This window comes from Furipterus horrens, unplaced genomic scaffold (genome assembly GCF_987537825.1).
Source record: "Furipterus horrens unplaced genomic scaffold, mFurHor1.1.pri manual_scaffold_11, whole genome shotgun sequence".
In the NCBI taxonomy this organism is placed as follows: domain Eukaryota; kingdom Metazoa; phylum Chordata; class Mammalia; order Chiroptera; family Furipteridae; genus Furipterus; species Furipterus horrens.
The window spans coordinates 16153427-16176479 of NW_028327181.1; the positions used below are offsets into that span (position 1 = coordinate 16153427).

Here is a 23053-nt window from a genome sequence, read left to right on the forward strand (position 1 = left end):
TAGTTCATAATTATATGACATTGGAGTTTCTAAGAATTACTTCTTAGTAGTGTGCTTGTTCCCATTTATCAATGGGGTTTACAGAGAAGAGGAGTTATCTGATAACTCTATATTCCCACAACATTCAAGTCTTCTCAGAAGCTAGTCAATGTTACCTCAAACATTTCAGAAGACTTCAGAAAAGTTTATCAGAAAGACAGATCATGCTATCCAAATTGAATTTGTAAAAGCTGTTTTCTTCCTCTATTCTGCTTCCAGACTTTTAGTATTCAAATGACCAAAAAGAAGTACTAGTAGAAACATTGAATAAGCAGAAAGCAAATTATTTTTCTTTAAAAAAGGGCCAATGATAATGACTAAGAATTCTTCCACTGCTGCATCCTGATCTCTTACTGCCAAACAAATTCAGTTAAATAAACAAAACAGTATATGCTTCAGTATCTTTAAATTCCAGGCAAAGCAGCCCTCTTTCCTGACACCTCTACTTGAGTGCATCTCCTCTGCAAACCTCAGTGCCAACCCAGTTACCCAGCTGTTTTATGCAACTGACACCAGCAACTCTGTAAGCTGGGACTAGTCCTCACCACAGCTGCAGGAGAAACTGGCCTCCCAACAAGATCTCTCTTTGGCTGCAGGTACCACAAACCTGTTCACCTGCTAACTCCAACCAGTAAAATCACTGGTGGTTAGTATTACACTCCCCACTACCCTACTCCACCATCCCCATATATCTTCTAGTGCCTATTTGAATAAATCTATAGTTCTGGTCACCCTGTATTAGTTTCTTTACAACAATATTCTTGGTTTCTATTATTATAAATGCCTAACCAGAGCTGCCCTGTTTCTACGTAAGACCTAGAATAATTGTGCCATATCCTGAGGCTCCAGATATCAGTTATTTCCTACTCATTTCTTCTTAGGCATAGCAATGAATGCATTAAAAGGAGCTGGGTATTAGAAAAAAGTAACATCTGTCTTACCTGCATAAATATCTATTCTGGTGGCATCAGCATCTCTGCAAAATTAAAAGAAAAAAATCAATCAATATCCAAATGAGAATCTGAAAAACCAACTTTCAATATGCATAGTATTTTGAATGGGATGGATACTATTTTCATTTATTTTCAGGAATTCATAGTCATTCTACGTACTTTAAAGCTATGCGTTTTACACTTGGTAATACAATTTTCCTTGTGTGCCTATTAAACACTTCTGGGACTCCAAATTATTTAAAATAATCACATGACACATAGAGCCTGGATATATATTTTTAAATACAAATTCATAGTGAAAACATCTATAAGTAAAAACATTCCTCTTTAGATGCTAAGAACTCATGCAAGTCTGTGTTGCTCTCGATTACAATCACAAAAAAAAGTTCTAATAACTTCTCCATTTTTCCTTCTTACCAAGATATTGAGAAAAAAAGGAAAACAACCTGCCATAAAGCTTATGAAAATATAAAGTCTCATGGTATACACACTACAGTCAGCAGACTGATTCACAAGCCCATAATCTTATCCTCCCTAACCTTGAGGGGAAGTTGAGGTACCCCCATTATAGTCTAGCCATCAGCTGAAATGCAAGTTCAGTCATCAATGTAGGCTTCTGTAGAGGTTTGGAAATAATCTAGTCCAATTTGGCAACTGCAGAAAAGGAAAATGAGGCACAGTTTCTTGTTTTTAAAGGCAAAATATCCACTCAAATCCATACAGTTTTACATGTATCTATTCCCAAAAACATAAAAACATTTTCAAAATGAGGAAAATTGGCAAAATGTGAGTATAAGCAGGAACACATACTCCCCAATCTTCAGTTCATCACATGATATATAGAAAATCAGTCTGCCACAACACACCATGGTATCACCAAGCTAACAAGCGTTAAACATAGTTCCATTAAGCTACAACACTCTAAAATAGAACATAAAAACTATGAGTCAACAAGGATTTAAACAAAATGGGAGATTTTTGGTAACTAATTATTAACTAGCATATGAGGTCAGTCCAGAAGATATCCAGGTATGTAATATGAAAAACAGACATTCATTGAAGAAGATATAAGACACAAAAAACATTGTACATAAGATAATAATGCCTCAGTCCCCTTCCAAGGAGGCACCTTGGGATCTCACACAGTTCTCCCAATCACCATCAGCTGCCCGGTCATATTTTCCTGAATCTCATCGACAGTCTGAAATCTCTTCCCTTTCAAATGTGATTTTAGTCTGAGGAAAAGCCAGAAGTTTCAGGGCACCAAAATCTGGGATGTAGGGAGACTGAGTCACCTGGGTGATCTGATGTTTTGCCACAAAACTCTGCTCGAGACATGACCCATGAGTGGGCATGCTGTCATGATGAAGCTGCCAATCACCAGCTGCCCATAGCTGCAGCCTTCTGAATCATCCCAATAGTTTCCACAGAGGAATGTTCAAGCTTAACACAAAATCTGATGCAGATTCATTGCTGTACTCGCTCATTTTGATTGTGACAGCCACACAGTACACATGCTCACTGAACAAGTGTCTACCACTCCCACTGACTAGTACAGTGGAGTCGCCATTGTTCAATCATGTGCATTCCAGTCTCCTCTCCTTGGCTGCCAGGTTACATGTTGCACACACCGTTCTCATTATATTAACAATGGATGAACTTTTTCCGGACAGACCTCGTACTTCTATGAATAGTCCAATGAAAAATAACAATAGAAGTAATATAGTACAGGCTTATAGTATAAACATCGATAGACACAGAAAATTATCAGCAAGCTCATTAGCTGGGGAACTATTTTAAAACAGTTCTAGCACTGACTGGTGTGGCTCAGTGGGTTGGGAATGATCCCCTCAGACCAAAAGTTCATCAGTTTGATTCCTAGTCAGGACACATGTCTGAGTTGTAAGCCAGGTCCCCAATTGGGGTATGGGAGAGGCGACCAATTGATGTTTCTCTTGCACATCAGTGTTTCTCTTCTTTCTCCCTCCCTTCCCATCTCTTTAAAAATACATAAAAATCTTAAAAAAAATAAACTGTCAACTGTTTCCCTCTTTTTCCTTCATTAGTCATCAATACCTAGTCAATAAACAATGTCTAAATTTTGTTTGCATTCAAAAACAAGACTGAAACACTATTTTCATAATATAAACAGAATTTAGCTTGGATTTTTGTTTGCTTATCTTTGAACCAAACTAAACTTTTCAGTTTTGCACAGTAACATTTATAGGCTTCCATCATGAACGCAGTATATCACAGTGCTAAAGAATGATTTCTTCCACGCACAGCTGCTAACAATGGAAGAGGCTTTGATGAACTGTAGTCATCTGATAACAAAATATACACTTTGGGAAGACATAGAACTCTGGTATAATTTTAAAGGCATTAGATTGTGTACTTTCCTGGTAGCACAAATTAAATCAGAGCTTGTCTGTCTCATTCATTTGATTCCTAAATTTCTATCTTAATTCCGTGTTTCACTACAATTATCTTGCTGTAATACACAAGGGAAAGTAGCTTTGGAGGTTTTAAGTTCATTATTTTTATGCTGGAACAGAGAGCAATGAATGAATTAAAGTTAATCAAATAAAGTGGAAATATCAACTAATGTGCTATTAAAAATACTCTTTTGGGTAACAGGCCTCTTAGGAGTGATTTGTAGCTGTTATATAATTGTTTTCCTCCCATGTCTTCAGAGAGCAAATGTCACAAAGACCCAAAAAGTTTTCAAGCAGACTGTATACTCGAAAACTACATACCTTGCATTATCAACCAGTTCAGCAAGAGCACCAAACAAGAATTCATGAGTGGTTCTGAAATGATAAACACTAAGAGTTAGCAAAAGAATTATGGAATTGAACTATGACTCCTAATAAAAAGGTTATAAAATTGTAGAAAAAAATCTAAAATCACCATTTGCATTGTCAATTTACACAACTGAAATGTATTCTTCTCCAGTATTAGCTCGCTAATCCCCCTTAAGTATAAATCTATCCAATTCCGACATCTACGCAGAAATGTTTATTCTTGCTATGTTGAGAAACCCACTCTGAAGTGTTAAAACATTCCTATATGCACTATTGCTAAAAACAGTTGTTTTTCACTACTCATATTCTGCCAGGGAAAAATGCCTATAATTTATTTTTCATTGCCTTAACCAGCTGTTTCTGCATATCTCTAAGCATGGTCAACGGACAACTTAGTATTTTGCCTTACCAATACCTCTGTATAATCTACTGGTGAAAGAAGAAAATCCATATGCTGTTGTGCAATTTATAAGCAAAAATATTCCATTTGAAAGTGGGGAGAAAGGAGAGAAAAATCAATTTCTCAACTTCTCTTATTGTGGCTAAAAACAGAATTTTTTCACACCCTAAAGAAATGCAAGACCCTCTTAAACAATTCCTCCTAGGAGGATAAAAGCATAATATGATCTCAGGGCCCCTGTTAAAGTTAACCTCTTCAAAGAGAGAAGCTAATGGTCATCTCCTTGGAGAGGCTGCTCAAAGTTTGTGTTGGGTAATTACCATGGTATTCAGAAATCAATAAAGATGATATTTATGCATAAGACTTAGCCTTACAATTCTCCCTGCATTCCCATTCTCTTTAATTTCCCATAACAGTCTTCATCAAATATAAAAGTAGGATGTGTCCATCTAGATCCACCTAGAAACATTGACTTTTGATTAAGAGAAATATAAAATCATTAACAAACATAATACATTACCATTATCAAGTTTTCAAAAATAACCAATTTCAGCTGATTTTTTTTTTGTATACAAACTTTCAGCCAATAAACTGAAATTTTCTAAATATTAAGAATATGTATACCAGTACTAAATAACCAGCATGCAGGATATAAAATGTTTGTTTTTAAAATAAACACCCAAAATGGACTGTTAGGAAATTTTCACAAATGCAAATTTTGAATTATGTCTATCAGTTCTGGGAATTTTAGGAAGAACTTTTCTCTATGAGATCAGTGAATATATGTTGCTAATTCAAAGGTGACACCAATAAATAAGTGTGAACAAAAAGTAGAAAATTTATCTCCAATTCAACTAAAAAATAGAGCTCAAAATGTTCTGACTAAAATCAAATTCTAATTATTTTACATGAAAAAACAATTTCTAAGAGAAAAACACCTGCATAAAATATCCATATCTTGAATAGTTAAAAATATTTAAGCCTCTAGAATCTTATTAAATTCTTCAAATTATCAACTGAAATACAAATAAGTATTCTGTATATTATTTCACTAAAAAATAAGCCAGAAAATTGAGATTTGTTGAAGGTAACATAAGTTAAAAATATATCTAACATTTGCTCTCGAGCTTTCAACCGGCCATTTCCTGACTTAGAACTGATTTAGAAACTTACAAAGTGAATTAGCTTTTTTATATTTATACTCTCAATTTTTTTAAAATTTTGAGCACTGTTATATAAAAATATAAAAGAAATTGTTGCAATATTTCTTATCTCAATTAAGAATTAGTATTCTAACTTAAGTCAAGGAATCTCAGAAACATAGTTCCTGGAAAAAAACAAGAATAATAAACAACTATAGTAAGAATGAGACAACTTGTAAGCAGAAATCTCTGGATTACTAAATTAAAAAATGAAGTATCTGGCCTTTGGTAGTGAGAAAGGTGAATATGAATAATCTGGAAAACTAATTCTGACAGCCTTTGCCATCAGGGCAAAGGAAAAAAAAAGAAATAGCAACTGCTTCTCAGCAATACATATTTTTGATTGCCTCATATTAAAAACGAGACATTTAAAATTCAATAGTAAGATCTCAAAAGGGCATGAATAAACTACCTCTGGCTAAGTTTTCACTACCTTTTATACAATGTTTAGAAATGTGCCTTGTACATTTAGAATTAAAAACGAATATTCCAAATAACCTTCCTTGTTCCACACTGTATCAATGCTGTTCCATACTTCTGTATTTCATATAAGTTAACAGATATCTTTAAAATGTAACTAAGGGGGCCCTGGCAGGTACGGCTCAGTTGGTCAAAACCAAAAAGGTCACAAGTTAGATTCCCAGTCAGGGTAAATGCCTAGGTTATAGATTCCATCCTTGGATGGAGCTTGTGCAAGCAGCAGCCAATTGATGTTTCTCTCTCACATTGATGTTTCTCTCCCCCTCTTTCTCTCCCTTCCCCAAAAACAAGAAAAAAGGAAAAAGAAAGAAATTGTAACTAATGGGTACTTTTGTGATGTGTACTGATACATCATAAAAGGGGCCTTTTGTGACAACTGTTGATAAAGTCAGAGACAAAACTCAGAATCTTCTCTAGTCCTCCAACTGATTAATGATGGGTCCTACTGACACATGCTAAAGCCAGAATTCTAAATCTCTCTTAAAATGACAAAAACCAAAAACATACCAACTGTGTCCTCCCTTTTTATCAAATACTATTTAAAGAGATCAGAGAAGGAAAACTCTGACTCCAAAAAACCTCCGCTGCCTTGTGGCATACCTCTTCAGGGGAAAGGCTAGGGGAGTAAACCCCGACAGAAAATCCGGAGCCGGAGTCCCTAAGGCGGTTTGACGTTGTAGTCAACACCGGCAACTCCTGCGGCGCACCTGAAGCCAAGCTGTATTGACTCCGTCTTTCCCTTGGACCCTTCAGCTGCGAAGAGAGGGGGGGTCTGCTGCATGGGCAACAGCAGACCCTCCATATCACCCTGCCCAGGCTCTGTAGCTTCAGCTTCACTGGAGAGAACACTCCAGCGTCATCGTAAGATGTCGATTCAACACGGGAGGAGACAGATACCGTGTCACTCCCGAGTCGGACTGCACAGCCATTCTCGGCGGTGCAGGTAGACTCTTAAGAAGCTACACCATCGTCTCTCGAGACGGACGGCTGCCAACGACGATGACGACGATTTAAAGAGATGCACTCATTACTAATTATTATTTGAAGTAGGGATATTTGAATAACTATCAAGAGAAATTCTTCACAGACCTAACGTTTACTTGCTTGTGATCCAAGAAAGGTCTACTATCTGGGAAAATATTTTAATAAATTCTTACTTTCAACTGATCGAGGTTTTTATACCATTTGTGCTGCAAAGAAAATTGTTTTGAGGCTCAGCATTTCCAGTGACAAACTCACATGTAAACTTACTTACTTTGTAAGGAAACAGTCTCCCAATTCATATTCAGCCTAAACTTAAACCAGCTGAGCTCCTGGATATGTTGACAATAGTTAACTGCCCTAATAGATAGAAAATAAAGCTGAGAAAGTCTAGGGCAACCATTTTACATTCATATGGTTTTAATATAGAGTAAGAATCTACATTTCAGCAGAATTATAAGTCATGAGAAATAATGTCTCATGTTAACAGGTTCCTCTATATTCAATTTAAATATGAATAAAACAATCAAAAAATATCATATAGCCAAGATAAAAATTATCACATGTGCCAACAGGAACAGACAGACAGTAGACATCTTATACTTAAGCATCGTGCTCTAACATACCACTTAGCATTACTGTAAAGAGTGACTTAAAATATGCATCTTATCCCAAAGGACCATCACAACCACTACACCTAGATTGCTCATTAACTTTCTACTATCAGTCACAAAACTGGCCACCAAAGAGCAGTTAACAGCATAAAACTCCTTTTATCTAAAAACCCTAACTTTTATCATCTTATACTAGCAATATCCAGTATTAAAAGAAATTATCCTAAGACTTTCGTGTTACCCTGAGAATTTCCCATGCCTGCTTTAAATCTTAATGCTTATGGTAACCAAGAGAAATAACCATCAGCAGTTACCACCGACCTAACACACACACACACACACACACACAAAGTTGTTCACCATCTCTAACAGATGCTCTAGAACAGTGGTTCTCAACCTTCCTAACACCGCGACCCTTAATACAGTTTCTCATGTTGTGGAGACCCCCAACCATAACTAAAGCATAGTGATTAATCACAAAAACAATATGTAATTATATATGTGTTTTCCGATGGTCTTAGGCGACCCCTGTGAAAGAAAGGGTCGTTCGACCCCCAAAGGGGTCGCGACCCACAGGTTGAGAACCGCTGCTCTATAATCTAAGAATTTATTCGCCTAATGATTAGCACCAAAGAAAATATTGCTACCATGCTTCCACCAACTTTGGTTTATATAAGCTAACATAAATAGAATGGTCACCATCTATTTAATGTTCGCTATGTACCATGTAAGAGCTAATTACTTTATAAACATTTTTTTACATAATACTCAGAAATATTGAATTAGCCCCATTTTTTAGATGAAGAAACTGAGACTCAAAGAAGCAATCAAATCCAAGCTTGGCATGCTCTCAAACCCATGATCTTTCCACTGCATCACACTGATTTCCACCCATCTAACCTGGGCTCTGCTTGCAACTCTCCATTAACTAGGAAGTAAGGAAAGGGCCGTTTCCTTCGTAATTAACCATATGGCTATACTGTAGATCCCAGACACCCTAAAGTGATATTGTTTTTAACACAACAAAGGAGAAGGTACCGTAAGACAAATTTCCCCTTCTCTGAAGGTAATATTTCACCACTTATTACAGAAGATATACACCTACCATCATTAAGAGTACCAAGTCACATCTTAAGAAAATTTATGGTTGGGTAGCTCAGTTAATTATAGCATCATCCTGGTAAGTTGGATTTGATCCCCCGTGAGGACACATACAAGAAATAACAAATGAATGCACAAATCAATGCTTCCATCTCTCGCCAATCAATTAAAAAGAAAAAGAAAAAGGAAATTTTTAAATTGTTTCCTCTAGAAATGAACTTCTAGTCAGGTCACCACATTAAAGATATCTCTTGAAATGAGTTACAAACCAGGAACTTTATCTTGTTCTAGGGTTCATATTTTCTTCTGGCACAACTGCACATATTTAAAAGTAGATGAATTCAATGGTGTGATCCAAATATTCCAGAGCTTCCAAAATGATACATCTAAACCTCAAATGTCTATGCAAGCAGGTAATTCCAGTTTATCATTGGTAAATCAAATTCACAAAAAATTCTCCAGTATCGCCCTGGCTGGTGTGGCTGAGTGGATTGAGCGCCGGCCTACGAACGAAAGGGTCACTGGTTCGATTTCCAGTCAGGGCACATGCCTGGGGTTATAAGCCAGGGCCCCAGCTGGGGGCGCACGAGAGTCAGCCACATGTTGATGTTTCTCTCCCTCCCTTCCGCCCTCCCTTCCCCTCTCTCTAAAAATAAAATTTTTAAAAAAATTTTCCAGTATCACTTTAAACAAGTGATTTAACTGAGGTTCAATCCTTTGCTTTGGCTCTGTCCACCTAATGTTAATAAGCTATAAAATAGCAAAACAAGCAGAGAAATATCCCAGAATCCTCAAATTAGAGGCTCACTGAGTTAAAAATTGCAGACTTTTAAAGTGAGAAGTAGTCCTGGCCAGAGGGGGTCAGTTGGTTAAAGCGTTGCCTCACCACAACTGAAGGTTGTGGGTTCAATCCCTGGTCAGGGCACCTGCAGGAATCAACCAATACATGCATGGTTGAGTGTAACAAAAAACTGATGTTCCTCCCTCTCTTTCTCTCTCTCTAAAATCAATTAAAATATAAAGCGAGAAGTAAATCCTTTCCTGTATAGACAAGTAAAGAAGCCCTTAAAGGTAAAACTGAGCCTGTTTCCTCAAATACAAAATTGGAATAATATCAGCTGTGTTGCTATAAAGACGACTTTCGATCATGTTTAAAACAGTAACTGGCATGATCAATTATTGTTACTATTATTTTATAATCAAATAAAGTCTTTGGGCAAGCTGAAACAAGAAGCCAGTTTCTAAACTCCTTTTCAGGTTCTTCCAAGATTATCAAATAGTCTACCATTCCAAATTTGGCTTCTCATTCCAAAGCACAGTCATCTCTGAACACCTAGTGGCCTTCAACTGCTAATTCTTAATATGACAACTCAAACATAAAGGATAATGAAGGTTTGCCCAAGACTGTATAATAGTCAGCAACCTTACCTAACTGGATATCAGATTCACCATCCACAGCATAAGAATTTACCTAGGTAACCTCTACAGCAACTACTCTGAAACACACTAGTTCAATAATAAGCTTCCTAGACAAAGCAAAATAAAACCAGGCTCTCATAGATTGGCAATTCACTTCACTTAGAAAAATTTTATTTCCTTCATAGGAAAAACAGCAAAAAAAAATTACAGACATGATCACAAAGACTCTATAAAAAACTTAGGGTTTGGTTTCGTTTCCAAGTTCTTTCCCATCAAAGGATAAAAATTATACTATTATTGAATAACTGAAGTCTGTATTCTCAAACCTGAGGTGATTCTTAAGATCTCTGAGCCATCATTTAGCTGCTTATCACCTCTCCACATCCTAAAATGTTACTTACCTTCATCTCAAAAAAGACAAATGAATGTATTAAAACACTAAGCAGTTATGACCCCAATGGGTTACTTCCACGAGTGAGTGTAAGGATTCACCCTGAAACATTCCAGACCAATATGGAGTGATGATAATCTCTTCATGAACTAAAGAACCACGAACACTGTATGTGTTCAGAGATTTGCACACGTTTTGGGAATGGCTGTTTAAATCATGGGTTTAAACAAGCTGCCATTTCCTGCTTAGCATCTGAAAACTATGTTGAATGTGGGGACGAATTTCCCAGGAATATAAAGCCAACTGTTTGCTGAAAAAAAATTTTCTTCTCACAAGTTGTTGTTTAAATATCTTCGTTGATTTTTTTTTTTTTCGGTCATTAGAAAGAATAAAACTTGTTTTAACCAAACTGTTTTGGCTGTTGTCACTAAAAACAAAATACTAGAATAGTCCCAACTTTTGGTGATCCAAAGAACAGTACTTGTTGGATTCCTAACAAACACTGGAGAAACAAGCTGATATAGTAACCTCAAATAACTAGTTTGCATTTGATCAAATAAATTTTGATCCAATAAATGGTCATATTCTTCTAGATTAGCAAGAAATATTTCACTGATCTCAGTTCATCCAGCGATACATCCCTAAAAGTGAAAAAACAAGCTTTGCTGGGAAAAGGATTTCCACAACTAATATCAAGAAAGGAGTAATCTGTGACTACAGTGGCACCTATAGGTACTTACGAATTTGTGTGCAGATATTCAAAGGTTAGCTGAGCTCGATTCAGACTGCTGTAATTTGTGAAAGCCATGAGTGCGGCGAGGTCCAGTCCTTTACCTACTAACTGGGAAATACAACCTTACAACGGAATAAATTTTCCAGGATTCTGTGCTCCTTACAATTAAACAAGATTACAGAGTACCTATCCAAAATATATTCGGAGATGTCTAAAACTATAATTGATATCTCCTGCAAGTTATCTTCTCAGCCTATGATGTAGTATCTTGAATAGAACTAGGTCATAAGCCTGTAGTCTCAAGGAGCTTTGGCGTTAAGTTGCAATAGTTCAGTGAACCGAAATATGAATGATCTTGAAGTAGATAATACGGAGTTCGTGGTTTTGTTATTGTTCCATCTTCATCTCCTTAGAACCGTTTTTTGTTCTTCTAGAAAATTTATCAGTCCGGAAATTTACTAACTTCTGTTACGAAACTGGACAATCACCCATGTCTTCACCATCAATGATCCCAGGATCCATAAACAGACCCCAGACTGGCGACCACGATGTCGAGTATGTATGGCGATACTTCCGGCTTCACCGACTCCCAACGGAAAGATCTCTTAACCGCTGACGACGGATTCCTGTCTTCAGAGCCCCGCCCTAAACTCCCCAGGCTCGTGGGTCAAATTACCTCACAAAGACCCACTAAAAGGCCTCAGAATTAACCCGCCCAAATCACCTCACGCGGGCCGCACCCCTCCCCCACTCTCCTCAGACTGTGGCCTTAGCCTCGCAGGCCTTCCCAGGCCTCTCGTCAGTGGAAGGAGTTAGGCCCAGCTTTCAAAGCCCAGATCGAGGGCAAAGGAGGGCGCACGACCCGACCGGGCGCTGCCCAGCGCTCTCTGCTGCCTTTGTCCCTCCCCAGGGAATTGGAACCCAACAACCGCAGCGCGTTCTTGGAACCATGTGCTACTGCTGCTGCCGCCTCCGCCGCCTCCTCCTCCGCCGCCGCTGGCGCCGCCGCCGCTACACGAGTCACCCGTGCGCCGCGATGAATGAGAGGTTGACAGGATTCAGCACCACGAAACTGGGCTTTTGAGGCTGCTTCGCTGCCGCTCCCGCAGCCACCTCAGCCTCCGCTTTGTCTCCGCTACTGCACACGAAACAGGCTGCCTCGCGCACTCCCCGACGCCCCAAACCCCCGAGGCCTCCGCGGCGCATTCAGCCAATCATAGAGCCGCTTCTCCTCCCGCCCCCGCCCTAAAACGACGCCTCCTGATTGGTGGACAGTGTGTGTCCATGTGACCGGATCTTGTTAGCCGGGCCCGCCCCTGTCACGTGAGAGAAAGCGCCTCTCTTCCTGCTTTTCTGACCCTCTCCGCCATTTAAAGAAACAGTACCGGGGGCGGGCCGAGCGACGCAGCCGGGACGGTAGCTGCAGCGCGGACCGGAGGAGCCATTTTGTCTCATCGCCGGGGAGTCAGGCCCCTAATTCAAAGAAGCCCTGGCGCGCCCTCCCCCCCTCCCCGGTCTGGTAGGGCGAAGGAGCGGGCGCGCGGTCGATCGAGCGATCGGTTGGCGGCTCTTTCTCCTGCTCTGGCATCCAGCTCTTGGGGCGCAGGCCCGGCCGCCGCGGCGCGCGCCCGGTGGCCGTTGGCGCTCGCGCCGCGTCTTTCTTCTCGTACGCAGAACTCGGGCGGCGGCCTATGCGTTTGCGATTCGACGAGGAGTCGTCCGGGTGGTCGGCGGTGGCGGGCAGCTGCTCCGCCCCGCTCCCGGGGAGGCAGCGGCGGGATTTGGCGCGGCCGGGGAAGCGGGGGTGGCCGGGGCGGGCCTGGAGGCCTGGCGCCACCCTTCGGGGCCTGCAAGGACCCAGTTGGAGGGACAGGAGGGTGCTGGGGGATGGTTGGTGGTGGGCTTTCTACTTTGTCTTTTCCTCCTTATGCCGCCTTAGTGAGAGGCGGGAGCTCTGGCGGCAGCTCCGGGGTGGGAAACAAGCCTCGGAGTCGGAAGAACTGGGTTTGCTTCCGGGCCTAGCCACCAGCTGGCCGAGTGACCTTAAGCAAGTCACTCTGTAATCCGTCTGCGCCTCAGTTTCCTCCTCTGCCTATCGATGTTTGTGGGATTAAAATCGCTTTATAAACTATAAAGCGTCAGTGTACGTAAGGGATAATTACTGTTTGTAAATTTCTTTGAGTTGTAAGAAAACAGCAATTGCCCAATCCATGGATTTTGAATCTGGGAACCTTGGATTGGAGTTGGGAGATCCCCAAACTCCCTGAAAATGTATGCAGAAATTAGTGGAAATGTGCGTTTTAAGGGAATGAGGATCCATCGCCAACGAGTTTTCAAAGGGAGGTATCACCCCCGAAGAGTTGAGAACCACAATTTCTTTATACCATAGGGAGGAAACTGAGGCCTAGATGTCATTTGGGATCCTTCACAGCCAATTTGAAGCCCCTGTTTAAATCCCTGGGATATGTGAGCTTTTCTGTGCATAATGGATATTCGGGGCAACAACACTCCACCTGCTTGGTTTTTTTTCTGAGTCCTTTCTTTCCTCATAGGGTGCCTGAAGGGTGACTAATGCATATGGTACAGTGGCGCCCACTATAAAGCAGCGGAAAATAGGAGTGGATGTGTTCTCTAGTGTCAAGAAACATATTTAATCTTTGGCCCATTAACTCTGTTGCTGCTTATACTGGTGCCTGACTACCATTCTGACTCTTTCGTTGACCATTTTCCGTGACCATGTTTCCCATCTGTTACTTGCTCCTATTTTATATCCCTAGTCTATGTGGTTGGTAGTGAGCAGATTTATTTTTAAATGGTGCTGCCAAGTCTAGCTGATTAATGGTGCAGGTGGCTTTTTAGCAAGCTGGCTCACTGAAACAGACTGAATGAACCAGACATGGAATTCCTGAAGATGTTGGGGGTTATTTTTATTAATTGAAGGTTAACATTCTCTCAAAAGTTTTGTTAGGACCTCTGCTGAATCTAAAAATCAGTAGATTTGGAAGTGTTTCAAAGCTTAGCTTCTTCCTGGACTGCTTTGTATTCTGTTTACTTGCAAGTATGTTACTAAGGTGGCCAAAATGCCAGTTTTTTGCTTCTTTGTTAATTGTCCACTGCTTTTATCTAATTCCAGGCTATTGCCCAACAAACACTATAGAAATGTTTGAACAGTTGGATTTCAAACATTTCTGTTTTGTGGAATGGTACAGCTCTGAGCAAGTGAACACACAAGTTTAAGTGTATTTTGTCTGGTTAGGCGTTACCGGGTTCTGCTATTGTAAACAAATATCTGGAAAAAAAAATCAATTGACTGTTCCCTTTACCTAAAGGGCAGAGACAAATGATCTCACTGCCAGAGAAATAACTTTTTTGGAGAAAAATGTATTGGTCTTTTTAGGTCTTTTGTTTTAAAATCTGGATGTACTGCAAAAGAATCATAAGACTGGTGATAAGATGCTTTTCCTGGCAGAAAGGAGGGGAAAAAAAACAACTGGAACTCAAAGCTTGAAATTCTGTGACAGAATGTGAGATGTCCAGGATAAGAGGTTGAAAAGGTTTCACTACAGTGTTCTGCACTAGCTGAAGGAGATGTCTTTCGGTGTAGCCACAGCATGGGCTCCAGATTTGCAAGACCTGGGACCTGCAAGAGCTTAACGAGGATATGACAAGAACTCTGGAGTTGGATATTTTTACTTTTGAATTTGGGGAATATTGGCCTCACTTTCAGAAGAGACACTGACTAAGCAAGCAATGTTACCAGCGCTGTTATGGGGAATTTGACGTCCTGAGTTTCTGCCAGACCCTCAGTTGTAAACTGGTGACACTACATCCAAAGTGAACTACGGTACTTGCTCTTTTCCAAAATGACTCATTCTTTACCATTTCCGCACTTCTATTCATACTCTTGTTTACCCTGAAATGTCTTCCTCTGGTTCTTCAAAGCTGCCATTTTCTCAATATCTGCCTCAGATGCTTTCTTCTCCATGTGTCTTTTAACTTTAGCCAGAAGTAATCTTGTAAACATTTTGTTATATATTTTTTATCTTTGTATATGATACCCTGTAAAGTAGTTATTTGCATGCTTTTTTTTTTTTTCTTTGCTCTCTTACAGATAGCAAACCCCTTGGGGAAAAGGGGGTCTTCTCTTAATGAATCTTTGCCCACTCATACTACCACATATGATGAAGCTTTTAATACAAAGAAGGAATTTAGAGAGCAGGCTATCTCAGAATAAGCATTCAGTAAGTGCTTGCTTAATCATTGTTTGATAACCTGGTTACTCTTGATTAGGGGAAAAAATCACTAGTTATGGGCCATGTTTCTTCCTTTGTTTAACGTTTTTATTATTTTTTAATTCTGAATTTTAAAAGGTTTTAGGAGCCCTCAGAGAAAGAGAAACTTAAAAGTTGAGTAGGTTATTACAGAAGGTTGCATGGACCAGGGACTTTTCCCTAGGTACTTTATTCTACCCCACTCAAGGTGGACACTGTTTAAAATGAAAGTTAAGGACAGCTTTTTTTCTTAAGAGAATTTAAGAAAGGCATTAGAAAGCCCTGGCTGCTGTAGCTCAGTGGATTGAGCGTCGGTCTGCGAGCCAAGTGTCGCTGGTTGGATTCCCAGTCAGAGCACATGACTTGGTTGCACATCAGGTCCCCAGTTGGGGGCGCGAGTGAGAGGCAACCACACAGTGCTGTTTCTCTCCCTCTCTTTCTCCTTGCCCCTCTCTAAAAATAAATAAACAAACAAATAAATTTTTTAAAAAGAGAAAGACATTAGAAAAGGAAGACGCCCACCATCTCCTTTGCTTTGGTGTTGTTATGTAAACTTAAATTCATTTTGTGTGCCTCCTGTGGAGCCTTTCTTCCGCACGAACCACTGCCCACCAGCCTGACTAATCAAGTTACTCACCCAAAGTATGAGACTTAGGGCAGTTCCGGAGGCAGTTTATTCTTAAGAGTCAGGAAACAGTCTTTCCCAAAGAATTCTTTATGTTCTTATCATCACTGATTATTAATAATAAAGGGTTTCCCCCCCCCCCCCCTTTATCACCTGTCAGCTTCTCAGTCAGGCTCGTCCATAATTAGTACCCCTCAGGCCACTGATGTGCTGACAGCTGGCCCACCCCAGTGTTAAGAGTCCTGTGTTGGTAATTCCATGCATTTGTTATCTGTTTTGTCCCTGAACCTTCTCACCATCTTCCTTGTGCTGTTCCATCAGCCTGCAGATTTCGTACCTGGATTTTTGCCCATGGTGATTTCTGTCACCTCACTACTGAAGAAGACACCATTCCAATGGGCCACTGTGACCCCAGGAGCATTCAACCATCATGATGTGGCCTTCGCCTGCATTCCTGTCCTGTGCTACCCAGATTGAGCACCACCCTATATGTGAAGTCAAACTCCTGAAGCCAAATAGCTGAAGCTGTTTCATCACAACAAAGGCCCATGAGTGTGTGTTTTGTTTCTTCGGTTCAAACTTTCAGAGACACATAATAAATTTGGACCAGGGGATTTTTAGTTATCAACACTATCTGAAGAATGGCAACATCTTCTTGAGAACAGCATTGAACCTCATCCCACAATCTCAAATGTTTGAAGTTTATGAAGTGTCAAGAATCTTATCCAGGTCATTGGACACTACTCTTTCCATTTCAAATCTGTAGTATCCTACTGAATGAGAAAGCAGATATTCTGACTTACTGGAATTAAAACAAAGGCACAGTGAAGGCCTCATAGCATCTTCTTGGGGATTACTCAGGAACCAGAACTTCTCACACAAATGTAAGAAATTTTACAAAGGAATCCTTTGCCTAACAGCTTCTCACAAGGCTTTAGTCAGATTCCAGAAAAGGCTTCTTGAGACATCCAGGTAGAACCTATATGGTAATCCCTTATATTTATATCGCACTTTACAGTTTAAAAGCACTTTTACATGCATTAATATCAATTATCAAAATCACAATAAATTATAATCTCCATTTGCAAATGAGGAAGTGGGATTTGAAAAGTCACCCAAGGTAACACAGCTACCAAGTAGTAGAAGCCAGGCCTTCTGACTCCCAGTCCAGTTTTCTCCTTGGAATGAATGTAGCCTCTACTGGCTGTGTTAAAATGACTGCAGGTTGGGAACCCCAGAAAAGTTTTCCAACTCTCTAATCTGGTAACCTCAACCAGCATGTCATAAACTACCTAGACCAGAATTCCATGGAAATAGCCCTAAGGTTTAGGATCAGACTATCTATGGTGGTAGGTTATCCAGTCAACAACACGTTTTCATCTGATGACAACACTATCCAAAATGAAACACAAAGCTACTTACAGATCTTTTGTCCATTTTTTTGGTCTTCCCAAAGATAGCCTAATTGGTTGGGGATCCCTGTCTTTTTTGTTTGTTTGATTGCTTTTAAGTCTTATATTCTAGAACACCGGAGATCTTACCTATAGTTCTTTCCCCAAAACTAATATTTACACAAAATAAGCCATCCATTTAGAGCAATGTTGTTTATGTATGTGTATTTATATATATGACATTTACATATAATATATATCCTCCATATAGAGTTTCTGTAGTCGTCTAGTAAGGTGGTAAAAATACTGTAAAATGTTCCCGCCCTGATTGATAATGTGGTATAGTGTATAAGAGGATCTCAGAAGGCTTGCAGCAAAAGTCATTTAGCTGTTTAGCCTAGTATGTTCTAAGTTAATGGAGCACAGAATGTTATTTTTGCAGCATTTTAATAGAATGAGGCAACTGCCTTAGCATGGCAGAGCCAGTGCTTCCTGAATGCCAATAGATTACTCTGGAAACCCCGGGAATAAACTACATCTTTGAAAAGACCCCCCCACTCTCTTTTTCTTATCAATAATTGCTTTGAATTAGTATGTCTCCATCTGAGAGTCCTTATCTTGACCATTACCTTGACTTTTCTGTCAAAGGAACTTCTAGAAGACTTACGGGAATATGGGGGTGGTGGGAGGGGGAAAAGTTAATTCATCCAAATTTGGATGGATTTTATGACATTTAGCTATGTACTTCTGTATCCCTAGAATTGTGCTGTGAATTTAGTTCAAGGGCATTGCATCTCAGATGGGTGAGAAGATTGGGAAGAGAAGAGAAAACTGGGAGGAGGGGTAAGGAGGAGATATTTTCTTAGAATTTCGGAGTTTTGGCCCACTGAGATCTTACCAATACTTGAAGTCATCCAGCCATGGACTTACTGGAATAATATTTACAAAGCAGTGAATGCATTTTATAGCTCTATGCTGACTGTAAAAACCGCAGTTCTGTTGTCACTTAAAACCAATAGCCTTGTTCTCTGATAGTCACAAGTCCAATTTCATGCAATGAGCATTGATAGCAGATTTGAATGTTAATTTCATAATTCTATAGATGTAGCATAGTTTAGGGAAGGAATGACTAGGAAACACCTTGGCTTACCAAAGGCTTTGCTCACACACTTTCTGGTTTCTGTGACCTATTTTTTGTATTTCAGCATTTTGTGAAACAACTTATTCTTAGATCATTGATTTTCCAAAGGCTTTGTGGCCATGAAGCTCTTTGAGTGAAAACTATGTGGAAGCCTAAAGTAAAAGTGAAGCTGCTCTGGATGAAGCAGAAGTGGGGGGCCTGAAACCTGCCACAAGCATCTTCCTTTACCACCTTGGTGACACCCAAGAAGACTTCTTTACGACACCTAGAATTCATCAGAACACATTTTGAAAAACACTGCCCTAGAAGACAATATGTTTGATCTGAATGGTATTCTGATCTGTAACTCTACCCAACACAATCCATGTTCACGTGGTGCTGAACATTCTTGGGAATACTTACTGTGGGCAAACCCAGAGAGAAAATGGGTATGTCTTTGTGTCCGTCCCCCTTCAAGAAGTTACATGGGCCAAAAGTGGTATTAAATGGACCTAAAATTACTGCCCTCTACCCCCGATGGACCTCCAGTTATTCCTGAGTTTGGATATAGACTGAGTAATTCATACATACTTTACACTGACAAACCCCCTTACCCATCTTACTTCACAAACACCATATGCTCTAGTGGTACTTGAAATACGTGAATTTGAAGTCTTGATCCTCCTTGAATACTTGGATTGCCAAGTATTGAAGCTGATGCCTCATTGAGGCCATAGTAGACCAACTTGTACATTTGGACCGTCTATCATCAGCTGTGGTACTCTACTTCATTTGCAAGTGATAACCATTAACTATGAAGTAAAATTCAAATACTGGCAACATTAACTAAAAGGGTACCTGGTTTTATCATTCATCTTACTCTCAAACTACAAGTTACTATGACTCAACCAGTAGCAGTTATAATGCTGCTTGGTTTTTATTCACTTTAACTGCTGTTTCCTGGATAAATGAGCTAAAAACCTTTAAAAGCTAAAACAATTCCTCCATCATTGTCATACCTGCTTGGCATTTTCTGCTCTAAAATGAATACCCAGCTCTATATATAACATCTAATCCACAAGAGACAGTGAACATTTTTTCTCATGTATGTGATTTAAAATGTGACCTTTAGGCATTTTTTTATACCAATGAGTGTTTTTCTTTAAGATGGGTCCTATGATGTCTGGTACCATCAGCTGTAGGTATTAGGAATATTTTGAGGTAGGCCTTTTGACTAGGTCATGATAGCTTACTTGCTGGGAATCTCAACGGTGTATCATTTTTTTTTTTTTTTTGCTGGAAATGTACACTGACATGAAAAAAAAATTACAAAGTGTGCAGCTAAGGATTTTGTCAGTAAGACTCAAGCTTCCTGCTACTTCTTCCTAATGTCACAAGACCACAGCCCCCTTATTCTTGGGGATATGTTCATGGAATTTTATGTCTTGATACTGTTTTACACTGATTCAGAGTGGCCGACTTCATTCCTTGCCATGAGATTCTCAGGCATTGAGACAACTTACCTGTTTCTGCAGGAAGGATTCAGTTTATGAACTTCCAAACCAGATCATGTTGAAAAAGCAGACTTTGATTTATGTCATGAGAAAAATCTCATTTACTTCACAGTTGACTTAAGGGCCAGCTATCCTCAACTACTTTAATGAATGCACTGGTTAAATGTTGGAAATGGTTTCTTTATATCTCTTATCCACTAGACTAATTGTGATTACATGACTTTGTCTGCAAATCATCCAACAAGGCCTAAGGCTGGTTACCCTAGACTGCTCACCATCAACAAATAAAAGGAAAAAATGACTATCCTGCTTGTATATACAACTATTATTTGTGAGGAAAAATCATCTATAAACTCAATTTTTTTACTACCTTCAAAGTATCAGCTAGGTTTTTTTTTCTCCTGTACAGAAAGAGATATTGATCTACACTGCCATTCATTCCCTTTAATCCTGCCAAACTAGTCAAAATGAGGGGCTTAAGGTGAAGATGATCATCTTTCAAGAGTCTAATGAATATTACGTATAAGAATTGATAGTTAAAAAAGCAAAAAGCCTAAAATTCAAATCTAGGATCTTACCTTCATCTTGATGTCTCAAATCTCACCTAAGTCTGTCCAGCAGCACCATTCGACCAGTTTGAGGTCTTGACTTGTTTTTGATTCCCAGAGATGTGCCGAATTACAGAAGATGGAGACGTGATTACCAAAGAAAGTAGGGCCAATTTTGATGAACCCTATCACTCACAGGTGTAGCATAGACTCCTAAACAGAACCTCAAGTCTGGATTGAGAATATAGCCTCTTGAGCTGAAAATTATTGGGCAAATGAGCAGGAAAAGTAAAGCTGCTGTACCTGACTGGCTATTTAAGGTCAGAAAATTGTATCCAGAGTAAATGCTATGGATTAACCCTGGAGCGCTCCGGGTAATTAATTTACAGAGCTTCGATATTAAACTACGTATTCTTCCATTACATATTCTGATTATTGGTATGGCTGGCCCTGCTGAAGGTACCCTACTTGTTTATCTGACTCAGCCCTTGCCTACCTTTGTTGACATGTTTGTGCAATCAGACTTGCTGTCCTCAAGAAGACTACAACTGATCTCAGCCTATCTTATACCCAGTTCCACCAAGAGTTTTGAATAAGCAACCTGCACCTCACCCCACCAGAACTTAATGTTCTCGACAGGAAGGACCATGCTGTATACTCATTGACCAGCAGCAGCTTTTTCCTTTTTTTTCTTTTTTTTTTTTTGTTTGTTTTTTAAGTGCAGAGGAAGCCTCTAAGCCTGTATATATTTGATCATTTTCAGCACCTGGGACCCCTTCTACCAGATCTGAAGGAGTACAGCAGATCAAAAGCACTGTCAATTTCTCTTCTGCAGTAATACAGAGGTGAGTGATTCACCAGTACAGAAATGAGAAATGTTCGACTTGGCAAGAGTTGAACATGAGAAAAGTTTTCCACAAACTTAAAATTTACCACTGACTTGAATAGCCTCACAGAACTATTTGCTGTTGGGAGGCTAGTTGTCTTGCATTATGTCAACTAGATAGTTGGGCTTTCAGACTCATGTTGCTTATATTGAAACTATTGAATTATCCAGAGTATGTTACTGGACATGATTATTCTATTCGAAAGGGTTATAAGCTTCCTGAGTACGGGACATAATCCTAATGATTTGTTGTTGTTGTTTTTCTAAATATTTGTATTATCAAGAGAGTAACAATTCCAGCTGTTATCATTCAACTTCATGAGCAAAGATTAAACTTCAGTATCTGGTCTTATCACTGAGATTAGTTATTTTTAATTGACCAGTAATTCATTCCATCTGTTTGTAACAACTCCCTGATGTTTCTTGGAACCATATCTATTTTCAGTCCTAACCTTAGGTTTCATGTGTGGACATGTAGTTCAGACCTGATCAATCAGCAGTCATCTCCTTCACCATAGTGATTGATTCAGGAATGGTCATGTGATTCAAGTCAACCAAGTGATACTCAACCCTAGGAGTTTTACTGAACTGTGGAAGAGGAAAAGCTCAGAAACTTGACTTACTGAGGTTGCTTAGCTTTGTAAGATGAAAAAGCTCAAACCAGCAGGGTCCACCATATCAAATGAGCCAATCTGAAAATGAAGCCAGTGGAGAGGAAGGCAGAGCCAAATGATGGAGACCTAAGTCCTGATGACAATGTTTGTGCTCCTGGATCCACCCGTGCCTGAAGCTAGTATATCCTCTGGACTTTTCAGTTTTGTGAACCAATAAATACTCTTGTTTAAGTTACTTGGAGTTGGGTTTCTATTCTTTGAATTTGAGTCCTAATATACTGTCTACCAATATTGAAACTTGACAGGTCTAAGTATTAAACTATGTAGGTTATGGCCACAGTGAAAATATTAAGAAAATTCACGTCTTAAAATGAGTAAGGTACACTCATTGTGTATGAATATGGGGAAATGGCCATGTTGTATTAAGTGAAACAAACTATTGATAGAAAATGTATAGTGCGAACGCATTTTGTGTGTGTTTATAATACATAGAAAAGCCTATTAATGGCTTTTGTTGAATAGCATAAATTACGTGACTTTGAACTTGATACATTTCTGTATTTGAATATTTTTCACTAACATTACTCATAAACTTTATTTAAAAGTAAAGAATTCTTAAGATTTCGGTGCTCACTGTTTGGCCTTGGCAAGTTACTCAACACTGAACCTGTTTTCATCAGATAATTTAAAATACCTACATTTATCTTAGTGAATATTTTGATAAACATTCATCATCCACTACTCATACTGACACATTGCTGTGCCTTGTTTGAGAAACTTAGCTCAGTACTTGTTCCTTAATTTTTCAAGCACATCTCTAAATGTTCAAGTGTATTTAGAATATCAGATCTTTATAATATCAGTCACCAAAAGATTATTTTAGTTCTCAACTGATGTTAATTTATTAAGACCTCTTGCAGTTTTCACACTTTGCAGGAAGGAGAGAAAAGTCCCATTTCCTTTGAAA

At 39.3% G+C, this 23053-nt stretch overlaps 2 protein-coding genes across 7 annotated transcripts in view; one reads left to right on the forward strand and one right to left on the reverse strand.

Annotated features, from left to right (window-relative positions):
* Positions 1-12303, reverse strand: part of MORC2 (MORC family CW-type zinc finger 2) — a 41443-nt gene extending 29140 nt beyond the window's left edge. For 3 of the 6 annotated variants that reach the window (XM_090291202.1, XM_090291200.1, XM_090291199.1), the window contains exons 1-3: positions 11125-12302; positions 3749-3802; positions 981-1015 (exon numbers count right to left, since the gene is read on the reverse strand). In XM_090291202.1, coding sequence (XP_090147328.1) covers positions 981-1015; positions 3749-3802; positions 11125-11192 — 157 coding nt within the window. In that variant the 5' untranslated portion in view covers positions 11193-12302. Of the gene's footprint in view, positions 1-980; positions 1016-3748; positions 3803-11124 lie in introns of all 6 variants that reach the window. The other 3 variants (XM_090291198.1, XM_090291197.1, XM_090291201.1) reach the window with 2 other exon arrangements.
* Positions 11666-22321, forward strand: TUG1 (taurine up-regulated 1). The gene is made up of 7 exons (XM_090292497.1): positions 11666-11672; positions 12028-12143; positions 12494-12533; positions 12602-14961; positions 15229-15358; positions 16335-16897; positions 18610-22321. Exons 1-4 carry the CDS (start codon positions 11666-11668, stop codon positions 13054-13056), a joined length of 618 nt encoding a protein of 205 aa, XP_090148623.1. The 3' UTR covers positions 13057-14961; positions 15229-15358; positions 16335-16897; positions 18610-22321.
* The last annotated feature ends 732 nt before the right edge of the window (positions 22322-23053 follow it).